Source organism: Antennarius striatus, chromosome 8 (genome assembly GCF_040054535.1).
Source record: "Antennarius striatus isolate MH-2024 chromosome 8, ASM4005453v1, whole genome shotgun sequence".
Lineage (NCBI taxonomy): Eukaryota > Metazoa > Chordata > Actinopteri > Lophiiformes > Antennariidae > Antennarius > Antennarius striatus.
This window is the reverse complement of record NC_090783.1, coordinates 1,667,585-1,682,528: the sequence shown is the minus strand read 5'-3', so window position 1 is coordinate 1,682,528 and position 14,944 is coordinate 1,667,585. Positions and strand designations below refer to the sequence as shown.

Genomic DNA, 14,944 nt, shown 5'->3' with positions numbered 1-14,944 from the left:
ATTTTTGGAGACCAGAGTCTTCAGTCCTTGCTTTTATATTTAGATGACATTGTCATTTTTTCATCTTCTTTTGATAAACATCTCCAACGTCTTGATCTGGTACTGTCCCGCCTTAAAGAACACCATCTAAAATTAAAGCTACAGAAATGTCACTTCTTTCAATCAGAAGTCACATACCTGGGCCATGTAATCTCCGCATCTGGTGTTGCCACTGATCCGTCAAAGATCAGTGCAGTGATTGATTGGGCACGGCCTACCACTTGCACAGAGCTACAGTCATTCCTTGGGTTTGCCTCGTACTATCGCCGCTTTGTGGAAGGTTTTTCAAAGCATGCTGCTCCACTTCATCGGCTAGTGGCTGCAATGGAGGGAACCAAGAAGAAACGCAAAGCCTTGGGAAATGGTGCCATCGGCGATCGCTGGAATGATGAGTGTGAAACCTCATTCCAGACCCTCAAAAAGTTATTGGTGAGTGCACCAGTTCTGGGCTATGCTGATTTTACTAAACCTTTTATCCTTGAAATAGATGCCAGTCATGCTGGACTTGGAGCCGTATTATCTCAAGATCATGATGGGAAGCGACGACCAATTGCCTATGCCAGCAGGGGCCTTAGACCCACAGAAAGGAACATGTCCAACTACAGTTCTCGAAAGCTGGAATTTCTGGCGTTGAAATGGGCAGTCACACAAAAGTTTCGTGAGTATCTGTTTGGAAACAAATTTGTTGTATTCACAGATAACAACCCCCTGAGCTATTTGCAGTCCGCTAAACTTGGAGCTGTTGAGCAGCGGTGGGCATCCGAGTTAGCAGTTTTTGATTTTGAGCTGAAGTACCGACCGGGGCCTGCTAATCGTAATGCAGATGCATTATCCCGTCAGATGCATCTCCAGAGCACTTCCCCTTTGTTCCCTGGCCTGAAGGTGCCACGCGAAGTCCATGATCAAACAAACCCTGTATCTCAAACGCCTCATGCTGTCGCTGTCACCTTTCAGGTAGCTGCTTTTCCCTCTCGGCCCACCGCTGACTTAAGGGCCTTACAGGCCGCAGATCCAGTGATTGGACCCTTCCTACAGTATTGGAAGAGAAGAAAGATGCCAACAAAACAGGAACTGGCCAATGTCAGTAAAAGTGTGAAGAAGTTGGTGCAACACTGGACCAGAATTAGCTCAAGGGATGGTGTCCTATATCGCCAAATTCAGACACCAGGGAATGCAGAAATTCTACTTCAGCTTCTGTTGCCCCAGTGTTTGCAGTCTGAGGTCCTCAAAAGCCTGCATGACGACCATGGCCATCAAGGAATTGAACGCACCACCAGTCTCGCAAGGCAGAGATGCTTTTGGCCATTCATGGGACGAGACATAGAGAAGTACTGTCAGGAGTGCAACCGCTGTGTGTTGGCCAAAGCAGTACAACCAAAAGTTCGGACATTCAGAGGTGGTTTGGTGGCTTCTAAACCCCTGGAAGTAATTGCCATTGATTTTACTGTACTGGATAAGGCCAGTGATGGACGAGAAAACGTGCTGGTGGTCACTGATGTGTTTTCTAAATTTGCCCAGGCATTCCCAACAGCAGACCAGCGGGCTAGTACAGTTGCCCGAATACTGACGGAGAAATGGTTCTACATCTATGGTGTACCCAAGCGTATTCACAGTGACCAAGGTAGGAGTTTTGAAGGAGATCTGTTGAAACGATTATGCCAACTTTACGGAATAGAAAAGAGTAGAACAACACCATACCATCCGGAAGGTAATGGACAGTGTGAACGATTTAATCGAACATTGCATGACTTGTTACGTACTCTTCCTCAGGAAAAGAAAAGAAAATGGCCACAACACCTACCTCACCTGCTGTATGCCTATAACACCACAGAACATCAATCCACAGGCTACTCACCCTATGAACTTATGTTTGGTCAGAAGGCTCAATTACCTGTAGATTTTTTGTTAGGGGCACCGCAGGAGTTAACCACACCAACCTCAGCACAGGACTGGATGGATGAACACCAGCATCGTCTGCGTTCAGTCTATGGTCAGGCAAAAGAGCAGCTCCACCGGGCCGCAGAACGGAGAAATAGACATCACCAGCCAACAGAAACTTCTATTCTGTCCCCTGGAACGCTTGTTTACAGAAAGAGTCACCCTCTGGGGCGCCACAAAATCCAGGATATCTGGGACCCAGTTGTTTATGTGGTAGTCAGAAACATGGATGAAGAAGGGAGGGTCTACAAAATATGTCCCAGAGATGGTACAGGTCAGGAGAGGAATATCAACAGAGCGGAGCTCAGAGTGTTGCCGGCAACTGCCACCAATGGGCCTACTACACAAGTGCAGCCTGTACCTGACTTGGGCCTGACTGGAGACGCAACTACATATCCCAAATCCAATACGGTGGATGACGACAGCGATGTAGAGGGAGGTGTCTTCCTTTTGGAACCAGAGATACAGCCGGTTCAGGCCTTCTCCCCGAATTCCTCTGTGCCAGCTTCGCAGACAATAACTAGGCAGTCTGTCAATCACGAAATCCTTGAACAGGAAAGTAACCCCAACGTTAGCACAGCCACCTTGGCAACAGAGGAATGTCTTGATGTGCAAAAGCGGCCTACAAGAAGCAATGCAGGACAGCATTCGAATCCTTTCCACCTGCCAAGACCAGTTACTCAAACCCTTGCTACCACAGATAGGACCTCTCAGGTATCTCAGACGGTCAACAGCCAGGTGGTTCTAGACACATTCCGACCTTGGTTGTAGCATGTCACCGGGACGGCGACCTTTCAAAATAGGGGCCAGAGTGTAACAGGGATACCTTTAAGACCCAGGGCGGAAGCTATTTAAGCAGCTGGTAGCAATGCTCTCGCTCTCTCTCTATCAGCATCAGACGTCACATGCTATTGGTTTGCGCGGTGGCAGACACACACCTGAGCCACACCTTAGTGTGACTAAGTCCCTGGATGAGCCAGAATTGTCCACAAGTGCGATGACTGTCACTGTTCTTTCCCTAGTCTTTTAGAGTTACTGGCCTGGGTTTCATTTCCCTTTTTATTATTTTATTTCTATTTTAACTGACACATTACAAGGGCAGGAGCGTCACCTACACCGACAGGTACAATTATTTAACAGTGGTAGGGTCGGGGGGAGACGCATGGCTCCATTCCTCTAGTGACCCTCCTTTTAATTGTTTTGAGTCATTGCTTTATTTATCCTATATTTTATTGTTTGGAGTGCCTTGCCTGTATATTGGCATCATAACGTGTGTGCTGTGTCCGCAGTGACTCCCAGTATTTTAGTGTGTGTTTTGGGCTCTAGGTGAAGCCTTTGGGTACTTGTGCATAACTACCACTGCTTACCTGTCAGGTGTTTTTATACTGTGTGGCGCTAGGCTTGTCTCATTGGCCTGCCCTGTAATTTTAGGTGTTGGATTTTTAATTGTTTTAAATAAGGTTTTAACCCAGTAACCTGTTTTAATAAATTGTAAATTCTTGTTTAATTACCAGCCTCTTGTCCCGTTTGTTCTGGACACTGACCTGTGTTTTTAGTGGGTAGATTGAATTTAGTATGTATAGTCTTAACGACCACTAATTCAATACTACAATAAGAAGGAATAGATTATGATTACACCTCTTATACATAGCATGATATAAGAAATTATATAAATATATAAAATAATTCTTGCACACTTAAAAAACATTTTTACAGAGTGTTCCACGACGAATGATTCGACTAAGCCATTTTTATGCAATTACTGTATTATTTTGAAGCTTCAGCAACTTCCCGTGTCTCTGCGTAGTGGTAGATATGCTTTATAATAGATCAATTGATATCCCATACAGTGATTATCCTATTCAACTAGGATAAACCATAATTGCAATAATTCCTACGATTTTTACAGCCCCTAAAGTTATCTCACGGTCACAAACCTAATTGATTTAGTTGTTACTTAATGTAAACCTATACATTACATTGAATATAACAAAAAGAAAATTTTTACATCTTGAAAATAACTCTAACAAAAATAAAACTAATTATAATAATATCAATAAAACAGCCAAAGGTGCGCTGATTAGCATTTGATACGGGTGCATTTAATGCACCCGTATTAAATGTCAATGATGTTGTGCGTTATCCTTCAAAATTCCCACATTTTTAAAATAAATCACTACATCACTACAGTATTTAGTAACTTTTAAGTTTCGATTTAAAAGCATTGTGGGACATAAATTACGCATAAATACAGTATTCGCATTTTAATTGTAGATGTCGATGTGCAGCGAACTAACCATTCCGAAGTTTTGATATTCCTACAACAAGTGAAAGCAGCAGACCTATACAGCCAATGACATTTAACGGTGACGATGACGTATGCGCGCACCGGAAGTTTGTCAATAATTTTCTTTTCTTAGCTCGTCTCTGCCGTCTACAGGGATTTGTGAGCAATCTGGTGAGGAAAATACGTTTTATTTAAAATCCTTTTCGAAGAAGCGACTGATTTAATCCCCCGAATGTCCCGTCGCAGCGCCGGAAAGACGTTTCCGGGTGGGTTTTAATTCAGATCCATGATATTAGTAGTTAAATTGACGAACGCAAGGTTGCAAATAAGCCGGTTAGCAGCTAGCTGCTAACTAACATTAGCCGACACTCGTGGCAAAACACTCCTCGTTTCGTGTTTGTTTTTGTCGCCACGCTCCTTCTCCGTCCAACACATCTGTCGTGTTCCCACGTAGTCCGGTTACATAACGGACACAAGCCTCTCCTCTCTAACGGAGGCTTTAAAAATGGCTGTGAGCGACATTAAAGAGACTTTTATCCCCTCTAGGATCCTAAAAACACCGCAGGAACCATGAGGTGACGACCGGGAGACCCTCGTTCAATCGTGGACCCATGGCGAGGTAATAAATAAGTAATAATGTCTATAAAGACCATTAGACTCAAGTTCCTTCTACCCACAATGTATTCTATATTTTTATTTATTGGTAACAAAATCAATCAATAACATTTTAAATCGATCAGTCAGCTTTTCCTGGTGTTTACAGTCTCTGATGATCTTCAGTTCTTCTAGAAACCCTCTAACCAGATCCGAGTCCGAACCAGAACTTATCCCATTCCTCATTGTGAAATAGTCCAGCTTCACCTTCTGCGTCAGCTCCATCCTCCCTCCCCCAGAACATCACCGCTGATCCAGAAGCCCCAGAAGGTCCAGTTTGGTTCCATGTCTCCAAACGTTCTGAGCTGCTGGATCTTCTCTGGGCCTTGTGGGTCAGCGGTGGTGGAGGTGTTTTGTTCTGTTTGTATTGATCTATTGAATCGGTTCCAGTGTGATTTGGTGTGCCCCCCCCTCCCGACAGGATCACGTTCTCCTGCCTGCCGGCCTCCTGGCACTGCAGCGTGAATCTGCTGGGCTGCCTCCCCAGGCAGAGGCAGCTGCTCCTCGGGCTGCTGTTGGTCATCGCTTCCACCGTCGTCTTCCTCGGGGTCTACCAGAGGCAGCTGTGGGGGCCGAAGCGACGGCCCCGATCCGGATTCAACAAGTGAGCGACGACCGACGCCGATCAAACGCCTCGGTCGTAAACACACGTTCCCGTTCCTCGTGTTAGTCTCACGCTGCGCGTGATTGGACGATCCGTTTGTGCAAACGCGACAAATTGTGGAAAGATTATCGCAGCTGACGACAAGCCGTTTGTGAGAACACCTGTGACCTTTGACCTCTGTGAGACTGACTGCAGCTGCTCGCTGTTATCAGCCGGCGTTAAACAAACAGTGTAGTCGTTGTTCGTCTGTGTGGTTGTTGGTTTCAGGATTAGACTTAACCCGGTTGGTACTGACCCCGTCTCCCTGCGCCCCCCCCACTCCATCAGGTACCTCTCCATGGAGTCCATGGAGGCCACTGACGTCCTCAACCCCGCTCTGAATTATGGGATTGTGGTGGACTGTGGCAGCAGCGGCTCTCGGGTGTTCGTGTACTACTGGCCCCCCCACAACGGGAACCCCCACACCCTGCTGGACATCAGGCAGATGAAGGACCGCGACCTCAAACCGGTGGTGAAGAAGATCAAACCCGGTGAGGGAGCAGTGTCATTCATGATTGCAATGCATGATGGGAAAAGAGGACAGGTTTTTAAGAAAAGATGCTAAATGCAAAATCAGCAGGTCTGCTTTTTTCTTTTCTTTTTTAATTTTTCAAACATAAAGCATCATTTTTTCAAAGGTTTTTCTCCAAATGCAGGAAACTTCTTGAATTCCAGGTCTGACGTTTCCGGAACGATCCGTCTTTTATTTTGCGAGACGTTCCAGCGTTGTCGCAGACGGGTTCGGTCGGCGTTCGTTCCACGTGCGTTTCATTTCCCATCGCCGTCACGGATCCGTTTCAAACCAGATAAAAGAAAACGCGTTTGTTTTAACGTCTATCTCCATATCATATCTGTGAAGTCACGAGTCGCGTTTCTTCACGCCCCGGTGTCGGATCGGCTGTTTGCTCGGCGGCGGGTGACGGAGGTAAAAGCTACGGAACATTCTGACCTTTCATGAAGAAAAGACGCGACGGATTTTATCACCTCGGCTCTGGGATGATGTAGTCATTCCTGGCAGGAATTTCACAACTGATTTCTAGTTAATAATTTACTTTTGTTTTATTTCAACAGCGCAAATTCTATTTATAATAAAACAAATAAGAAGCAAAAGTAGAGAAAGTTTCTGTTTGGTTTTCTTTATATCAAATTTGATTATTTTTTAGTAATGGATCTCATCTTTCTCCCAGGCATCTCCACTCTGGCTCACGACCCCCCCCAGGCCAGCGACTACCTCCACCCCCTCCTCAGCTTCGCTGCCCGTCACGTCCCTCAGAACAAACACAAGGAGACGCCGCTCTACATCCTCTGCACCGCCGGCATGAGGCTGCTGCCCGACAGGTGGGCAGGATGGGACGCGCGTTCGTCCCGCAACGGCATCAAAATCACGTCGCTATGGCGACGACTTCATCTGCTCCCGTCATGGAAGTTAAAGAGAAAAATAATTTTTTAAAAATGTCCCCATTTCTAATTTTTTTTTTGTCTGCTGTCGTTCCTCTTGCAGCCAGCAGGCGGCGATCTTGGAGGACTTGGTGACTGACGTTCCTCTGGAGTTCGACTTCCTGTTCTCTCGCTCCCACGCTGAAGTGATCTCTGGGAAACAGGAAGGTGAGCGCTCACGTTATGATGTCACGATGACGTCAGACGGGTCGGTTCTGACCTGTTTGTTTGTGCGTGTTTCTCCTGAAGGAGTTTACGCGTGGATCGGCATTAATTTCGTCCTGGGCCGCTTCGATCACGCCGATGAAGGTGAGCGTCCCGATCGATAGGATCGCTGATCCGGGCTTTGATGCTTACAAACACGTGATGATAACAACAATTAAAAACAACAACAACGATGATAATCTGTGTTTCTTAGAGGACACCACGGTCGAAGTGACGTCAGGGTCACAGAACCAGCAGCCAATCAGCCGGCGGCGCACGGTCGGCATCATCGATATGGGTGGAGCATCGCTGCAGATAGCCTATGAGGTGCCGGGAGCCATCACCTTCAGTTCACCACAGGAAGTTAGTAGTAAATATTACTTTTTATTATAAGTCGACCTTAAAATATGGAAGGAAATTAAAGAAACTAGTCAAAGCGTTTGATCTGTGATGTCATCAGATGTAAAATATTCATAATAAAATATAAAAATATTAAAAACATTAAAAATATAAAATAAAATATTTTAAAATAAAATAATATTTTATATTATAAAAATATTCATAATAAAATAAAAATATTTTAGTGTCAAGTAAAGAAAATCTGTACATTCTATAATTTGATTATTTCTTAATTTTCCTGCAAAAATTGACGTAATCATTTAAATTTCTCTCTTCTGTGATAAACTTATTGCGTAACGTTTGGAGCGTTTTGTCGTGTCGAATTCAAACCGGATTCTGATTCTGATGTTTTTCAGGAGGAGGCGGGGAAGAGCGTCCTGGCCGAGTTTAATCTGGGCTGCGACGTCGATCACACGCAGCACGTGTACCGCGTCTACGTCACCACGTTCCTCGGCTTCGGTGGAAACATGGCCAGACAGCGTTACGAGGACCAGCTGGTCAATCACACGCTGGAGAAAAACAGGTTCGCACTCACACGTTCACACACACACACACACACACACACACACACACACACACACACACACACACACACACACACACACACACACACACACACACACACACACACACACACACACACATACTACTCGGTTCTATTCTGCTGCTGCGATCATTTAACTTCCACCGCCGATGATTAGAAGCCTCTTCAGTCTTTTGTGATGATCGTTCTTTCAAGAATCACAACATTTCTCACATCCGCCGACAGGATTTTAGTCACGGCTTCTCTCCCAGGATTTAATGGAGGCTGTGAAAATGTTTTTCCTGCTACCGACAGCTGTGGAAAACAGCAGCGGTGATACGGCCCGACTCTGAGATGAAGGCTTCTGCATTCATGAGAGAGACGCCGAATGTTCTCTTGGATGATGAAGTCACGATGTGGAGAATGAAGTGGTTTAGACGCCGACTTTAACCCTTTGAGTCCACGACCGGGAGTGTAGCGCCACCACAGTCCACCCACCGTGACGCTGTGTCGTCGTTTCCGCTCAGGTTCACTCACTTTCCCCTCTTAAACTAGTTAACGTGGAAGCACCGGAACACGAGGAGGCTTTTATTCCGAAGTAAACAAAATTGCATCGTCAGCATATCGCAGAACGCGATCCGTTTATACCGAAGTAGTTTGAGCGTGGACGATAACGGGCAGCCAATCGTCTTCCACCGTGTTACTCAAGAGGGTCCTCTCCTCCGGATGCTAGTCAGAGCGGTGAGCTGACTAGCTATCCTGTGGCTAATGCTAACTAGCCTCGAGCTGCTTTAACCTCAGTTTCGTCTTTGTTAGCCTTGTGAGGCCTGATGACCTGTTACCCCCGGACACGCCTGTAGTGTGACTGTCTCTTCATGTTCCGGGGCAGGATCCTGTCCACCCAGACGGGGCTGAGCGCCGACAGACCCTACCTGGACCCGTGTCTGCCGGCCGGCCTGTCGGACACGGTTACCAGGGACAACCGCACGCTGCACCTGAGGGGGCAGGGCGAGTGGCCGCCGTGTCGAGAGGCGGTCCGCCCCTTCCTGGGCTTACACAACGGCACCATGTCGCCGGGGGGGGTCTACCAGGTTTGTTGCTGATTGGATATCCAGGTTATTTTTTTGGTCACATGTCAGGAAGTAAAAATATAACTTCCTGGGGGGGGGGTTTTTTCAAGGCGCCGATCAACTTCAGCAACAGCGAGTTCTACAGTTTCTCTGAGTTCTTTTACTGCACGGAGGACGTGCTGAGGCTGGGGGGGCAGTACGACAGCCAGAAGTACTCCAGAGCTGCTACGGTATCTGACACCCCCCACCACCCCCCCACGCCTTTTCAAATTATATAGTTATGGTTCTTCGTGCTGTTCTTCACCGGTTGTTTGCCTGTTTTTCAGGACTACTGCGCCACCCAGTGGTCAAAGCTGAAACAACGACTCGACAACAAGCTTTTCTCTCAACAGGCCGACGTGAACCGCCTGAGGTGAGCTCACCTTCGTCTTCATCGTCATCCTTTCTGGTCGTTTGTGATTTCACTACTTTTTTCCCCTGACTGAGTTCACATCAGACTCCACAGTCTCCGGACACGTTGTGGACGATCAGCGCCGACAGCTGAACTGTTAAAAACAGGCGGCGCCAACTGTTCTGTTAACAGAGGACTTCAGTAACACCACAGTTTTGTAGCTCAAATATTGACACAGAACTCAGTCGAACTAGATGAATAATTTACTTCGGTTAAAGAAACCGACTCGTGTTTCTTGAAGGACGGTGACGATATAGTTTATATTCTACCAGTTAAAGCGGCTAAGATTGATCAGTCAACTAATAAATGAATTAGAATTGATTTTTAATCAGATTATTTTCTCTATTTGGTTTTTCTGTGTTTTTTTTAAGGAGCATAAATCTGTAAAATAACAGCTAATAATTGATGATAAATAAACTGAATAGTTGCTGCTTTATCTGAAGATATTATCGCTGATGTCCCCCCCCCCCCTGCAGGGATCAGTGCTTCAAATCAGCCTGGATGTATGAGGTGCTGCACTCTGGCTTCCGCTTCCCAATCGATTACTCTGGTCTGAAAACGGCGCAGCTGGTTTACGACAAGGAGGTCCAGTGGACTCTGGGGGCCATCCTGTTCAAGACCCGCTTCCTGCCTCTCAGGTAACCCCCGAATGACGACAGCAATACTTCACTACTAACGATTAGCTTCTCTGAGCTAACGATTAGCTTCTCTGAGCTAACGATTAGCTTCTTTGCGGTTAGAAATGTTTCCGTAAACACTCGTGGGTGTTTAGCTGCGATTAGCCGTGAAGCAGATATCTTTGAGACGTTTGACTCCTGCCCGCCCCCACCCTGCACCCCCTCCAGAGACCTTCAGCAGGAGACGCTCCGGCAGAGCCACCCCAGCTGGCTGCGCTTCTCCTTCGTCTACAACCACCACCTGTTCTCGCTCTGCCTCCTGGTGGTGGTGCTCGCCATCCTGCTCTACATCCTGCGCCTGCGGAGGATCCACCAGCGGGAGCAGCGGCAGGCCGATGCCCTCAACCTCCTCTGGAACGAGGCGGAAGAGGCCCTCCTCCCCTGAGGACCCCCCTCCCACCAAGAGACCGATAACCTGCAGGTCGGAGCCTGAGTGTGGGAACCGGTGTGTTTGTGGCCAGAAGACCGTTTGCCTCCAGGAGGGGTTCTAGAAGCGCAGAGACGCTTTAATGAGTCTGAGGTCAGACCGACGGGTGTGAGGTGTCACCTGAGCAAACGCCAGGAGCCGCACGCCATCAGGAGCCGGGCGTGGCTCAGGTGTGTCAACGTGTCCGTCATTCTGACTGCAGGCGCAGGATCGAACCACTGACCCACCCACAGGTGAACCACTGACCCTCTGATAGGCGGACAGAACAAATGAAATGTCCTGTCGTCATCTCGCCGCAGCAGAAACAAAACAAAAAAAAGACTTTTAAATAACTGTTCAAAATTAAATTCTAATTTAAAGGATAAAATCCAAAATATGAAATGATTTTTCATCCGAGGCCAAACTCGATCTTTAATATAAGAAACGTTCGTCTTGTTTGACTGGAGATCGGTTCGTTTTTCATTTCCTGAACATTCCTGGTGAAACGTGACCAATGAGCGGCGATGGATCGGACGGAGCGCTCTGATTGGTTGGACCTTTAGGTCGTGAGAGAAAGCAGAAGGAACTGAAGCCATCTTTGAGGAAGTCGAGCGTCGCGGCGGCTCGCGAGCTGACGATTCTTTCTCCTCTGGGACCCCCGGGGGTCCAACCCTGGGAAATGTGCAATGTTGATGGTGATCCACTGGACTCAACAATGTGATTCCAATCCAATAAACAACGCTGGTTTAAACCCAACCCCTTCCTGTTGTGTGTTTGTGGGATAAAGGAACATCTAAGCCCTCGGTACCGTCTTCCAGGCGTGATTGATTTAGCGGCTCTTGAGCTCATGTCTCAGTTCCTTCGCCAACAAATGAGACACACTGAATGTTTACGCCTCCATACACCTTCATCTCCAAACACTTCAACTGGAGCCAGAAGCGTTTCACCTCCTTCCAACAAAAACCTGTTCAGTCAGCTTCAGGTGGATCAGAACTCACCTGTCCAGGCTTCCACCCAGAGCTCTTTCCTTTACTTCCTTTGTCTGATCTCTGCTGGTTCCCCTTGACTTGACTCATCTGTTGTTCCTTTCCTCTTCTTGACTTTGGCGTTTTTACCTTTTATTTATCACTTATAACTTCTACTCAGCTACATCTGCCTTTTACGAGACAAACTCCAAGCCTCCCTGGCACCTGTTCAGAATCCACAAAAGATTTTTTTGCTTCTCTTAGAAATAGTTGAGTCACGGTCATCTCTGGCCCTCAAGAGATGAGTCAGAACCATCTGGGTTTCAAGATGCTGGCATTAAAACCACTACACACACACACACCAGGAGTCCAAAACATCACGCTATCTTTCACAAAATAATGGCTTGTGTCGCATTTGTACCGCTGGGTTTCCACCAGAGAAAGTTTTGAACATGTCATATATTTTTGTGACTTCTAGACCAGTAACAATCCCAAAAATAGTAAATAAATACCAATTATAAAATCTGGTCATTTAAAACCTGATCACTGTCAATACTTGAGGATTGTGGGATTGAGCAGAGTAAACACCCCAACAAACACTCCAACACAACGCCTAGCCTGGGAGAAAGTGACGTCTATGTTGGTATGTTATGACAGGGATAAAATAAGTATTTAGTACCCATAATGCACCTGTACACACCAAAAAGACTCATCTCACCTTTAAATGTGTTGTTTTTTAAAAAGTCTGCAGTACCCAAGAGTGACCTGCTGGCGGTGCTGTTCAGTATCCACCCAGTCAGCTTTAAATTATACAAAACACCATTTTTATTTTAAAAATATACTTTAATACAACAGCTGCATATAAATATTAAAATATACATTATACAGGTGTACAGTACACTCACACAAAACAAAAAATATTAGGCTTCTATTTGTACGGCACTTCTTATATTTTTTTGATTTTCTTAAAGGTTACTTACTGACGAAGGAGTTGTACATAAAGATGTGTTAATGTGTTAACAGGTCCGTGGATCACTGTAGTATTGCGATCACTGGGAAAGACAGATGAAGAGCGGGGGAAGTGAAGAAGAGGAGTCGGGGTCGCTGTACAGTATATGACATGAATCGTGGAATGTTTGCTAGTCCCTCCAGCTTCTTTTCCACCCATCGTTTCCGGCAGGAACAAGTGCGTTCGGTTTATCTAGACATTAGCTTTCCCTCCACTTGGTCCGTCTCCATGGAAACGTCCTGATTGGACGTCGTGGTTATGTATGAGACGCCGAGCGAAGAAGCCGCCGCGTCGCTAATCTGGTGACATTTTAAAACATCTGCTCAACTGGGATTCCTGGTTCTGGGCTATAAACTAAGCTAAGCTTAGCTAACTGTATGTGTCCACTTCAGTAAACAGTCGGATATGGATTTCGCAAATGATAAATCACATGTTTTGCCTCATGTACAATAAAGTTTCAACAATTTCTAAAAATTCAAGTAACTTTTTGTCCCGGTTCTGATTCCCCAACCCAGGAAACCGATGGGACGCTAACGATACCGCTGATGGTCCTTCAAGAGATCTTTCATATTTTGAAGCATCATAACATATTTTTCTTGTTAAAGTTAAACATGTTAGCTGGAATTACCGTTTGTATTCTGAAAATGTTGGAAAATATTTTTGGGCATTCAGAAAGAATTCTGAAAAACGCCGTAGAAACAACATCCTCTCCTCGTGCGAATGTCACACCAACATCCACTACCGTCCTCTGACAAACGCCTGTCCTACCGATGACTCGACGTGCGATTTGGCTCTCGTGATGCGGTAGATTTGTGAATCGCGCGTCACTCGCTCGCGCCACAATCGCATCTGCTCTTGGCTTTGCGATGACTTCACAAATAAGCTAGCAGCGAAAAACATTAGCATCGCATTCGGTGTGACGAACAGTTTCACACCAGTTTGGGTTTTGTTTATTCCCTGATTGGTGCTGGAGTAAGCCCCGCCCACTTTACATCAGAGGAAAAAACAACAAGTCTTGGCAGCTAACCCAAACGGTTGTAACGCTGGTGACGGATGTCGGATTCTGTCGCTCGTGTTAGCGGCTGATTAGCTAAACGGGATTCTCGGTGTCGTTAAACCGTGGATTTGCATCAGAACTTCCTCTTCGGGTTTTTTGGAATCGTCTCTAGAGGATTCATCTCTGCAGCTTCTCTGCACCGTGAACTAATAGGAGCTACGAGCCACAAACCAGAGCGACTTCCTGCCAGCTTCCGACACCTCGGCTCCGGCTGACGAACTGTCAGCGAACGACGCCGTTTCCTCCAGACAGAGGAAGGCGAGTAACAAGGAGGCATCAAGAAGCAGGCCACCGCCGCACTTCTTCCTCCTCCTTTGCAGCTGTCAGAGCGAGAGAGGGGGCGGAGGTGGTGGAAAAGTTTGGGACAAGCTAATCCGAGCCCCCGGCTGAGTGCTTCTGCCCCAGCCTCCTCCTCCTCCTCTTCGTCGTCTTTGAAAGCAGAGAATCCAAAGCGTCTGCAGCAGCGAGGGGACGGGTACCCACGGGTCAGCAGCATCCCACCAGTGTCAGCTTACTGATGGCTCTATTCAGCCCACCGCCAACAGTCTGTTCTCCTCTCTTTTCACGGCAGCCATGATTTTCGAGATTGGTTATTTTATCCAGAAGCACAGCTGCATTGGCACCGACGCCTCTAACGCAGGCAACCGTTCAACGAGCACACCTTTCCAGCCAAAAAAAGGTGCAACTCACAATCAATCCATGCCATAATTGAGCCAATAAAATGTCAGGAGAGAATGAAGACTACCCAGGTGGACATTCTCAAACGGATTCTCTGGTCCAAAGAGAAGAGATTAGTTTTTAGGATGATGCTGCAAGTTGTTTTGGTTTGAGATGTCTAAACCGCTCACCGGAAGGGCAGTCTTGTAGATGACGGACGCGCTAGTGACGCTAGGTAGAACCAATGTGCTACCTTTTGAACGTATTTCCCTTCCTGTCTTTACGAGTCTCGTTAGCGTCGGACTCGAACCGCCGTTGTAAGAGGAAGAGCTTACAACCTCCTGAAGACAAGACTCAGAGACTATAGACCTGGTATGTTACCTCACCCCCAACAGGTTTCAAGTCTTTCTGCTGCGCTAAGCTACGCCAAGCACAACTTCCATTTCTCAAACATCACACAACGGCTTTAAATATTCGATTGACGCCAGCTGACGGTGAGAATCTGCCTTTAATTTTAGATCTGAGGCG

General features: G+C 46.6%; 1 protein-coding gene across 2 annotated transcripts; it reads left to right on the top strand.

Annotated features, from left to right (window-relative positions):
* Positions 1-4,371: 4,371 nt before the first annotated feature.
* Positions 4,372-11,484, top strand: LOC137600271 (ectonucleoside triphosphate diphosphohydrolase 7-like). 2 transcript variants are annotated; one of them, XM_068321815.1, is made up of 14 exons: positions 4,372-4,435; positions 4,811-4,883; positions 5,340-5,522; positions 5,850-6,052; positions 6,749-6,899; positions 7,063-7,166; positions 7,248-7,307; positions 7,417-7,565; positions 7,958-8,124; positions 9,014-9,215; positions 9,305-9,424; positions 9,521-9,606; positions 10,122-10,283; positions 10,491-11,484. In XM_068321815.1, exons 2-14 carry the CDS (start codon positions 4,876-4,878, stop codon positions 10,705-10,707), a joined length of 1,812 nt encoding a protein of 603 aa, XP_068177916.1. In that variant the 5' UTR covers positions 4,372-4,435; positions 4,811-4,875; the 3' UTR covers positions 10,708-11,484. The 2 variants fall into 2 exon arrangements, with proteins under 2 accessions (XP_068177916.1, XP_068177917.1); XM_068321816.1 differs by having other exon boundaries at positions 4,403-4,530.
* Positions 11,485-14,944: the final 3,460 nt, after the last annotated feature.